The sequence below is a fragment of the Biomphalaria glabrata genome, chromosome 4, assembly GCF_947242115.1.
Source record: "Biomphalaria glabrata chromosome 4, xgBioGlab47.1, whole genome shotgun sequence".
NCBI lineage: Eukaryota > Metazoa > Mollusca > Gastropoda > Planorbidae > Biomphalaria > Biomphalaria glabrata.
Genome location: NC_074714.1, coordinates 6,566,131 through 6,578,039, shown reverse-complemented (window position 1 = coordinate 6,578,039; position 11,909 = coordinate 6,566,131). Strand labels below are relative to the sequence as shown.

General features: G+C 33.2%; 1 protein-coding gene across 1 annotated transcript; it reads right to left on the bottom strand.

The window, feature by feature from the left end:
- Positions 1-443: 443 nt before the first annotated feature.
- Positions 444-9,566, bottom strand: LOC106064804 (pyruvate dehydrogenase E1 component subunit beta, mitochondrial-like). The gene is made up of 11 exons (XM_056025365.1): positions 9,413-9,566; positions 9,233-9,307; positions 6,295-6,402; positions 5,508-5,570; positions 4,815-4,850; positions 4,495-4,602; positions 3,680-3,857; positions 3,451-3,561; positions 1,887-1,978; positions 1,367-1,508; positions 444-1,222 (listed from the first exon to the last, which is right to left on the bottom strand). Exons 1-11 carry the CDS (start codon positions 9,443-9,445, stop codon positions 1,074-1,076), a joined length of 1,095 nt encoding a protein of 364 aa, XP_055881340.1. The 5' UTR covers positions 9,446-9,566; the 3' UTR covers positions 444-1,073.
- Between the last annotated feature and the right edge of the window lie 2,343 nt (positions 9,567-11,909).

The following is an 11,909-nucleotide window of genomic DNA, read 5'->3' as shown; positions in this document are numbered from 1 at the left end:
CCTACAGTCAGATCTACACTAGACAGATTGTCAAGAATCAACACCGCGCAGAGGTCTTAACAATATTATGTTTTGTATCTTTTCTGATATGTGGCCTGCAACATTGAGTGTCAGAAATTAAAATGACCCATAGGCTGAATAATGTTTGGCCTCACTGTTTTATCTAATAAATTGAATAATAAAACATTGCTACATGGACAAAGATTTTGTTATTACTCAATTTCATAACATAGATCCCGAAAGATAGATCTGACAGAACCGAACTTGAACTTAAAAAGATCTATTCTAATTTATTGATACAAGGGTGAGAAAAAAAAGGAGGGGGGGGGGTAAGCAACACAAATGGAGACAAACCCACATATCATTACTGATACTCCTTTCACTCCATAATGAGCCCAAGCGTTCAGTGTAACAACATGTATAGAAAAAAGTCACTCAAAATATCTGTGGAAAAACTTTTATTTTACATTAAAAAAAAGAAAAACGGGCCAGAACTAAGATTTCACAACTAGATTATTTGCACATTGCATGGTCAACACAATGTAAACGCCTAATAATCTCATTCAACAAACATTTGCCTGTAAAATTGATTTCTCGTCAAAGTGTGTACATATTATATTACAGCATGTGGTAGAATTTTTCTTCATGTATATATATAATTGAGCAACTACATCTAGGCAAGTCAGCTTATAGCTTAGTATTGCATACTAAAACTATATATCAGGAATACAGATTTGTCTAAATCATGGAGATTATGGAAATTAATTTAAAAAAAAAAAAAAATCCACCTATTCATCACAAACTCATTAATTCACAGAATTTGAGTCTTTTGCAAAAGAATCTAGCACCAGGGGGGGTAAATTAGCAGATACACTAAACTGCAATTAAGATTTGATCAGATGAAAACAAGTTAAAGATTACATCATTCACTTAGAACCTCGAGTCTCACAGTATGCTGCAGTTGATTAGTAGTCTAAGCTAATTGACCTCTCGTCCAATGTGCATTAAATAATATCTCATAAACATACATAATATGAAGATCATATGTGAATAGTTCATTGTCGAAAAGCCTGTCATTTAACATTTAGTGATTTTTTTACTGCCGTCACTATATTTTTAACTTGAGGTAATGCTAAATCTTCCAAGCTCTTAGCATATGGCATTGGAACATCAGCGCCAGTCACTCTGAGTACAGGTGCATCCAAGTAGTTGAAGGCTGAGCCTGGAAATGAACATAACGGAATATTAATAATAGATTTTTTTTTCTTACAGCAAGAACAATATTATTCTTATTCAATGTAAATTAGTAACTAAATTAAAAGATTTTTATCGAATGTCACAAATGAAAAAGGTCAAAAGGTCTTACTTTCCATGACTCGAGCAGCCACCTCAGCCCCAATACCACACTGTGGCCAGCCACCTTCCACTGTCACCAAGTGGTTTGTCTTCATCACAGATTTTATAATTGTCTCCTCATCCAGTGGCCGTAATGTTCTGAGATTTACAACCTATATGGATACAAAATATGTTTGTTTGTTATTATCACCAGCTTCTATTGCTAAGTAACAACACAAAGTAAATGCAAAATGAAATACTTTGCAAAGAGGTTTAAAAAAACAAACAAACAGATTTAGATCTTTGCTATTGGAGAGAAAAAAAAATGGTTTAGTATGAATTTGTTCTAGTGTATGGAATAAGATGTGCCTCTGTCTTAGTGTACCAAATCTAACAATTTAATATTTCAAGATTAATAATTTAAGTCCCTGTACTTTCCTGGTGTTGTACAAGTCAAATTGAAATGACTGAGCAGTCCTATTGAATTGAGTAGCAACACTATGGCTTTTGCATTTCTGGACATAAAACATTGAATAAATTGGCTACTTTACCTCACAATCAATGCCTTGCCCTGCCAGCTCTTTGGCAGCATCTAAACATGTACCAACACACTTTGAATGGGACACTAATGTGATATGTTTACCTGCAAGAAAACAAGGCACTGTCTTAAAGCCTGAGGACTAAGTTATACATGGCTAAGAAGACCCAGCTGCAACCTACATAGTTTGTCTAAAATTAAAAATCAATTGATGAAGTAATTTCAAAATGTTACACAATAACTAAGAGTCATTATTTATTCTCCAAGTTACAGGTATAGAAAAAAAAAATTAAATTTTAAGTTTCTAAGACTATGCTATAACTGAGTATCCCAGAAATGTCAAAGTCAAATTACATTACTTTCAGAAGGAATAATAAAATACATATTCATTGACTATATTACTGCTGATGTAATATTGTGTATGGCTCCTTCTGTCTCGGAAAACAATGGATGCACCTGATGAGTCACTGGTTTTGGTTTTGTCTTGAGACGGGGCAGAATCTTGTGTGAATGATCAAGCCAATTCTGGAGCGGCAGAGTCTGCCACAGTTCGTGCATGTTTATGCATCTGTTTTAGGGCTAGCTGACAGGGCAGCTTTCATTTTTCTTTCTCTTGACTAAGGCAGCTTTATTTCTTTTGCTCTTAGCAAGATTTGTACCAGCACGCACGGTCTGTCTTCATGTTGTCGTCTCTTGGGTTATCTCCTCCCACATGTTTTCATTGATGCCTGTGGTTCTCATGTCATGCTTGCAGGTAAGTCTCCCTCACTAAGCTCAGCATATAATATGTCTTTAGCAAGTCTTCCATCTGACATGTATGTTGACAAGTCCAAACCAGCATGGTCTTCTCTGTTAGAAGAGCATATATGCTGTGCATATTGGCTAGTTTAAAATGTCCTTGTTGAAGATGCTTATTATGCATCACAGGCAGCGTAAGTGAAAGCTATTTAATCTATGCTCTTGATACATGTATGTTGATGTAATATTCAAGTAATTTTAAATATGTAAATTATAATAAAACATCCTTTTAAAAAAAAAATCAGTCCAGAAAATTAGTAGCAGAATGTTAACCAATACATTAATAAAATTAAGTTCTTAAAAAAATGCTAGACAATTTCTTAGAAATATTGAATAAATGATTTTTTAAAAATTTATATTGCTATGATATTTGTTACGAAAGAAGTCCAAATATCTGTTTTACATTTTCCAAAATTTATAAACAGCTCATTGTTAATACATTGCAGATTTTAAACCAAAATTTAATTTTCCCATATTAATACAAAATTATTCTATACATCTCTGCAATAGCTTTCTTGTTCCCCCCCCCCCCCCCCAAATCATTGTTGTTATAATTGTAACAGATTTTGTATTTTCTTTAAAGGATTTTGAACTTACAAAATTAACAGTTGATGCCTTTCTGTTAAGAACTTAGAAAATATCCATATAATCATTTGATTATTACAACAGTCTCGTGTGTGTGTGACTGAGGAGTTGACCAAATTGTGCCTATCTAGGCACATCTATGCAAAATATTTGTGAATAAACATAGGAAATAAAAATTTCTGTATAAATCTTACCCGCTTTTTCAATTTTACATTTGCCTATAGGAATCAGAAAATCTTTAGACATTGCTTCATCAGACATAGGCATTGAGACACCATACATTAGCTCATTTTCAAGGAAGACAACTAAAAATAGATAATGAAACAAAATTATACAAATAAATCTTTCCAAGTAACAAATCACAAACTTGTAAACTATCCTCTCCCTCAGTTAGTCACTAATCAATATATATAGACATTTCACCTGGGTTGGGGTCACGGATGGCAGACTTCAGCAGCCCCTTGCAATCTTCAGAAGAGTACGGAGAAATGACTTTGAGACCAGGTACCTGACTGTACCATGCACCGAAACATTGGGAATGCTGAGCTGCTACACCAGCTGCGGCACCATTTGGCCCTCTGAATACTATAGGTACAGGAACCTAAACCAAAAAAAAAAAAAAAAAAAAAATAAAAAAAGGGTTTAGTCATCATTGCAGTGAGAATTTAAATCTTAAATCTATTAGGGAAATATTAGACTGATAGCCAGTTTTACAAAGTAAAATGGAGGTGAGAATGAAGTGAAGTATGGTAAGAAGAGATGTGCTGCGACAGAATCAAGCAGAGTACATTTTAATAGGTAGGTTTGGGATACAGTTGAATCCGCTTAATGGGACCAAACCATTTCGGTCTTAATAACTTAATAAACTTTATATCAGAAACATGTCAGTGCAGTTTATATTAAAATTAATATTTGTCCAATGAAGTAGTTATACTTTGTAGCCTTAAATTAAATTATACCTGGCAAACAGAAGGATAATAAAACAAGAATAAAGCATTTATAACAAAGAGGTTAGGTGCTTCTACACTTTATGGACAAAAACAATTTTAACTTTATCTTTTATATAGGTAACACAATCATTTGTAATAAGCCAAAATAAAATTATGAGCTTAAAAAATAGGTAAAATTTATTTATAATGTTATTTTCAAGTAAATGGCTTTTGAGGTAATCAATATATATAACATCTTTAAAAAATACAAATGTATTTATATGTTAATAAATAGGAACGAAATCTTACAGTGCCTGCGGACATATAGAATGTTTTGGCAGCTGAGTTTATCACTTGATCAATAGCTTGCATAGAGAAATTAAAAGTCATGAACTCACAGATTGGACGAAGACCAGCCTAAAAATACACCAAATAAACATTGTCACTCATTTACATAAAAGAAATGTATAAAAATAGTATAGTTTTAATACATTAATAAATAAAGTACAAACTGCTGCTCTTTAATGTAAATTGTTTTACACAAATATTTTTGTACCATTACTATAGCAGTGTGTTTTTCTAAATTGACTTTTTAAACATATATTTTCTCATCATTATTTCACACTTACCATAGCTGCTCCTACTGCTATTCCAGCAAAGCCCATCTGTTCACATAAAGATAAAAAAAAATAGATTTTTTGTTAGACCTAGCTTCTTTTCAACCATACAGAGATCTAAAAAACATAAGTTGAAACCAAAAACTTTTCTACTTCACCTTGCTATGTATTTTTTACTATACTTATTGCTAAACAACATGTATCTACCAACTACACCAGTAAAAAATATTTGTAAAATGTTTTACATGTTTCGGATGTTCCTTCAGGGTTGAATCTTACCATTTAACATATAAATATAAGTTTTCTTTCAAAACTAAAATTAATAGTTACTTAAATTTTAATTACAAAGATTATTTTCACTATTTTTTTTATGCATTTGTCTACCCAAAAACTGTAATACTCATTTTCTTTATAAATTACATCAATAAACAATATTTTTTATTTTATTTAACATAGGAATTGGTGAATCCTTTATTTCTTTGAGGCACAGTGGCTGAGTGGTAAAGAGCTTGGCTTCTGAACCGAAGGGTCCTGGTGAAGACTAAGATTTTTTATTTCAGGATATTTAAAGCGCCTCTGAGTCCACCCAGCTCTCGTTAACTGTGGGCCACAGAAACAGAAGAACTTTACATCATCTGTCCTATAGACTGCATGGTCTGAAAGAGGAAATTTATTTCTTCCATTCCCATATTTGTATAAATTTACCTCAGTAATAGGTGTATCCCAGATTCTTTTGTCGCCATATTTTTTCCACAGTCCTTTAGACACCTAATAACAGACAAAATTGATTTAGTGATATGAATTAGGCCATACAGAATATATTTTATAATAATGGTATATATAAGCACTTAGGTTAGATTCATAAAATGGCTACTATAATAAATAATAGGAATTATTACTAGTCTAAGCATCAAATGTTAAGAGATTTTTTTTCTTAAGGCTGGGGTTACAGGTCATTGTATTGAGCTACAATAAACATAACGCCTGCTTGTTACGCATATTAGTAAATCCTATTTTTCCCATTTAAGATGAATTATTGTAGTTTTCATTCAGTGGTCAAATCATAAGATAACAATAACTTATCATCATAAGGCAACAATAACTCATTTTGTAGATGGACAAGATGAGAGTCTGGGCATTGGCTATGGTCAGAACTTTGTCACCCACCCAACAGTTCCCTCCTCTCCTGTTGGATACAAAAGAACAGCTAATAGCTGATACAGTTTGGGATCAGAAGTGTCACAGGCTCTGCCAGGATCTGTGTACTACAAGCTATCTAAGGGTCGCTGACTCCAGATATTTCTTCAGGGTTGACTCACAAAGCGTTTCCAAATTTTGGGGATTTAGCCAGAAGCAGTGGAGGTTAAGATTCAAGAGTTTTCCTTGTACTATCTCCTTAGGATTAAGAAATAAAAATTCTAGTGCCTGTATGAAATGCAATACACACTAATAACTATTAAAAACTATTTACTGAGCAACTATCTGTCCTCACCTTGTATGCTCCATCGTACTGGGCTACTTCCTCACCGAGTAAAAATACTTTGTCATCTCTTTCTATTTCTTCGTCTATGGCCGCATTCAATGCATCTCTTACTGTCAACTGAGAAACAATTTCAATTAAACAAAAAAGTATTAGAAATTTTATGGAAACAATAATTTGCAGTTTAATTTTTTTCAGATGCACAAGTTAGGGTCTATTGACAAAATAGAGTAGTTTATTAAAAATATCTTACTCATAGGACATGGCATAAACATTAATGATGTTTGTCCTGTATTATCTAAATAGAGTCTTATTCAACAATGTGTTCAGTTATCATGTTTATTTTTTTTTCTCCATCATATAGCTCTAAAATTACCATAATACATTGTTTCTTTCAATCACATCATTTTTAGCAGCTATATGTTAAGTTAAAAAGAGTATTGTTATAGGTAAAATTGGTTGCAAAGTTAAAACTATAATAACCAAGCTTAATAAACTAAAAGCAATTTCTCTTGATAAGCTTAAAAAAAAAAGTTTGCCTGATTAATTTTTTGCATGGAATGAAAATTTCTGTTATTCTACCAGATTTGTGTGCATTTTTTTTAAGCTGAAATTTTGTAATATATGTTTATGATTTATGGAGCCTTGATTTTAAATTGATTTAGTGGAAACTAGAGAAAAACTAATATTTTATGGCTATGTATTTGAACTGTATCTCTGGCAAAGAAATTTAATATAAGTCATTTTAAATATAATTTTTTTATGGTCTATTAGTCAATATGACCGCATATTATATGACTGAAAAAAATCCAACAAGAAGTGAGTGAAAAACTCATTTTTTATCTTATAAAATATTTGAAATACGCTGAGAATATTTTAACAAAATAAAAAATTAAAAAAAACAACAACAAAAAAACAATGTACAGTATTATCTTCGCAACCATTATAAACATGCTACACTGTTTGGGAAATAATTTTATCATTCAATTATAAGAGCTGGGAAGCCATTAAAACACTAGCAAGAGACCGTGGAGAGTGGCATGTTTTTACTGAGGCCCTATGTTCTATGAGGAACGCAAAGGAAAGATAATGATAATGATCAATTATAAGTCAAAATCAGTTCAGCCATTTCACTAACTTTGGCAAACACATTTACTATTGAACTTAATATTTAGCGTAAGAAATCTAAAATGAGTAACTTGTTTTTTTTTACATAATTATTCATATAAGATAAATTTTTTTTCAAAATGTCAATAAAAATTCATTTAATCAAAGATCACCAAATTTCACAATTTAAAAACTTTCTGTAATTCCCAACCAACTTTGTTGCGGCAAAAAATAATATATATAAAAAAGGAAGGATTTATATGGTGCTTGCACAAAAACTGTGAGTTGTCTTTTATATTTTTAAAAATTGTCTCTCAAAATCAGTTGGAGAATCATTACTCTGCAAAATCAAGTAAAAATAAATCAACAATCAACTAAACTTTTCTCAACTATAATTACCATCCCTTTTTTCTGCTGCAAAGTAAACAACAAACAAAATTTGAAGTTTTGTGTAAGAATTTCAAATCTATTCAAATTTGGAGGGTATAACTATACTTAACTAACCAATTAACCAAGATTAGTCCCAAGAGTTTAGCAAAAGAAACTTTGGAAGACATAACTATAAATTAACTAACCAATTAACTAAGATAAGCCCCAAGAAATTAACAAAGCAAACTGCAGTGAATGAAATAATCTTTTGAAAGACTTTGTTTCAAACAACATTTGAAAAGCCCAGTGCTTTTTTTGTAAAAAAAAAAAATTAAAAAAATAAGTGCTGGTACTCAGTGATTAGGTGCCGGTACTCAGTAGTTGATTGCCTAACTTTAAACTACTAAAAATTAATAACACACGTTAAAATACAAGAAAAAAATTATTTTTTTTCAAAAAGGTGCCGGTACGCCATACCAGTGCGTACCATCACAAAAAAAGCCCATGTTTCAAACTGCATTGAATTAAATTCCCTTGTGAAAGGCCTTTGTCTCAAACAGCATTGAATTAAATTCCCTTGTGAAAGGCCTATGTCTCAAACAGCATTGAATTAAATTCCCTTGTGAAAGGCCTATGTTTCAAACTGCACTGAATTAAATTACCTTGTGAAAGGCCTATGTTTCAAGTTTTGGCAATCAAACAACAAAAAAAAAAAGTCAAAATATGCAAATCTCAGAAAACATGAAATACGCTCTATATTTTCTGAGAACAAATAGATCTAGTGTGTTCGGAATTCGTATTAAGAATTCTTGCAATAATTATTCTTTTTAAAATTTTGCTTTCATGATAAAATGGATTAAATAAGCAAAAATATAATCTTATTATGAACAAATATAAGCAAAGTTGTACACCGATTTTAAGAAGCATAAAATCCTTTAGAAAGCTAGTCAAAAAATTAAATGTAAAAACATTTTAATTATCAATATCATAAAATAAAGTGACAGCTCTACATGATTTATAACTATCATCTAAATTAAGAATAGATAGCATCAATTACTGACTTAGAATCAAATCTATTCTATAATATTATAGGCTACAGTGTGACTGAGTAGCAGGCAGTGTACTGTGTAGCGACCAGTGTAGCCTGTTGTCACTGTTGACTAGTGTTGGCTGTCTATGTGTCTGAATGGTCGCTACACAATACTTATACTATACTGTACACTGCTTCTGCTACACAGTACAGTACTTAACTCATTAACAGTTTAACAGTAACTGTACACTGCACGATACTTGGTCCTTGGTTTAGGTTAAACTACCGTTAAATTTTAAACCTAACAGACGAACTAAAACGACTCAGATCTAGATAGATCTAGAGTCTAGACTTTATATAGATTCTAGACCCTATATTAACTATATAGCAAGACTGAGAACTGATACGAATAATTGTAAACTAAACTAAATTACTAAAACTTACTTCGGCACATCTTGGATACGAGGTTGATAAAGCTCGCAAAGACTGAGCCAAACCATTGAATGCTTTTATTTGCTTCTGTTGATAAATAGAAAATAAATTAAAGGTAAATCCAGGGCTATTTAAAATGCAGTTAATAAAATAAACTTTAGTTTTAAAGTTTTCTTATAATTATAAACATACCACTAACGCTACTCGGGAACACAGTGTAGCCATTTTCTAACAGAGGGCAAAAGCTATTAGTATGATTATTTTTTAAATAGCAGTCTTAATGTGGTAATGTCAAGGTCATCGAATACGTTTACAATCTACATCTCGACATTTATGTATTGCTAGTTTGTGTTTGCAGGCGAGACAAAGTACGTTTTATTGCGACAGTTTAAGAAAGTAAATAAAGAAAAGTATGAAATTATCTTTAAAATTATAGAGATCTAGATGCTCAAAAAAAAAAAACAAAAAAAAAACATCAGGGAAGCACGGGATCCAATGACGCATCACTTTCAAGAGAAGTTGACAATCGTCGTGCAAAGTATAGCGCTTATGGATCGGAGATTTGTGTACTAACCGTATTATAATATAGCAACTAAGACTTCTTGAACGTTTTCACCAAAAATGTCTCCACTCCTTCATGGAGATACGATGGCAAGACAGCACTTCAAATAACAATAATGTTCTTGCCAATGCCGGAATGGATAAACTATATCTATTTAAAACACGAGTGAATTTTTTTTTAACATTGTACTTTTCTATTAAAAACCAATACTATAGTTTATATTTCCTTGATAAAATGTGAAGAAATTATACTTTGAGTGCGTGGTGATAATGAACATGGAAGATAAATTATTCCTTATATACGATCTAGGTTTCGACAGTGAAGAACACTGTACAATTAAAATAAATTCTACTCTAAAAACAGTTTATCCAATTCGTTGATTCGAATAATAATCACCTCGCACTCCATAGGCCTACTGTTTTATAAGCAATTTACGAAGATTTAAAGACAACCTTCTCTCGGATATTATGTATAGCCCTCCTTGAATCTATAATAATGTATTATTATATAAGATAAGATAAGAATAATGTAGAAGGAGTCTAGCTTATTGAAATATACATATCATCATCTCATCTCTGCATGTGGTCCCTTCTGGGGCATAGGCCACCAACCAGCTTCTTCCAGGCATCTCGGTTCTGGGCGAGTCTCTCCAACTGCCCCCATGTCTTGCCCATCTGCTTGGCATGTGCTTCCAAATCGCGGCGCCATGTATTCTTGGGCCGTCCCCTCTTCCTCTTTCCTTGGGGGTTCCAGGTTAGGGCTTGCCTTGTTATGTTTGATGCAGGCTTGCGAAGGGTGTGACCTATCCATCTTCAGCGTCTCTGAAGGATATCTACTTCAATGGGTTGCTGCCTTGTTCTCTGCCACAGTTCCTCATTTGAGATCTTTTCTGGCCAGCGGATCATAAGTATCCTCCTCATGCAGGTATTGAAGAATACCTGGATTTTTTTCATGGTGGTGATAGTGGTTCTCCAGGTCTTTGCTCCATAAAGTAGTATTGGTTTAACAATAGTGTTAAAGAGCATGATCCTGGTGGTTGTACTTATTTCCCTAGATCCCCAGGTGTTCTTCAGCTAACGGAAGGCTGCTCGAGCTTTACCAATGCGGGTTCTGACATCTGCATCTGTTCCTCCATGGTGGTCTAGGCTACCGCCGAGATAGGCGAAGCTTTCCACCTCTTCCAGCGCCTCACCTTGGACTGTAATGAGTGTATTGATGGATGCCTATATCTTGAACACCCTCTGTTTATGGTAAGACCATAGACATAAATAAATATAGACTGGCCGAATAAAGAGTTTTATGAAACAAAAATTTGTGACTTGCAATTTTGTGTACTTTATTATACAGCATTTATGAGCAGTATAAAAGTTAAGTATTCATATCTATTTCAGCCACACACCTATATATATTGTAAATAAGGAGGCAGTGTAGTTTTGTTTAATCTCTGAGAATGAAGATCATGCAATTATTCATAATTCGGAAATCCGAATACAATAGATATACATGTTTTCAAGTTGCATAAAGTTACTTCCTTCGGCCAGTCTATATTTATCTATGTCTATGGGTAAGACCCATTCTAGCTGAACTGTCAGCAACAACGCATATATTTTCCTGCATCTGCTGTTGTGAGTGAGAAAAGAGAGCCAAGTCGTCTGCAAAGTCGAGGTCGTCTAGCTGTTTCCACAGTGTCTATTGTATACCGTTCCGCCTCTGGTCTATCGCTGTCAAGACCCAATCTATGGCTAGTAGAAACAAGAGGGAAGAGCGTAAATAGCTTTGTCTCACTCCTGTTTGGACTTCAAATGGGTCTGTCAGTTGTTTGCCATGCACTATCTTGCAAGTCATCCCTTCGTATGACTTCTTGATGATATTTGTAATTTTTTCATGCACTCCATAGTGTCTCAAAAGTCTCCAGAAGGTCTGTCTGTCCACGCGGTCAAATACCTTCTCATAGTCTATAAAGCTGACGTAGAGAAGGGCGTTCCATTCCATGGACTTTTCCAAAATTATGCGTATTGCCGCTATCTGATCTGTGCATGATCTCTCCTTTCGAAAGCCGGCTTGTTGGTCACGGAGATGTGGATCTACAGCATCTTTCATTCGATTTAGCCGAATGCGGTTAAACAC

What these genes read in the sequence shown, in the direction of transcription:
- LOC106064804 (XM_056025365.1), bottom strand. Translation starts at nt 9,445, where the DNA reads ATGGCTACACTGTGTTCCCGAGTAGCGTTAGTG. An exon ending in GTTCCCGAGTAGCGTTAGTG is followed by an intron (nt 9,308 to 9,412) that starts GTATGTTTATAA and finishes ATTTATCAACAG; the next exon opens with AAGCAAATAAAAGCATTCAA. An exon ending in CATCCGTGACCCCAACCCAG is followed by an intron (nt 3,562 to 3,679) that starts GTGAAATGTCTA and finishes ATCTATTTTTAG; the next exon opens with TTGTCTTCCTTGAAAATGAG.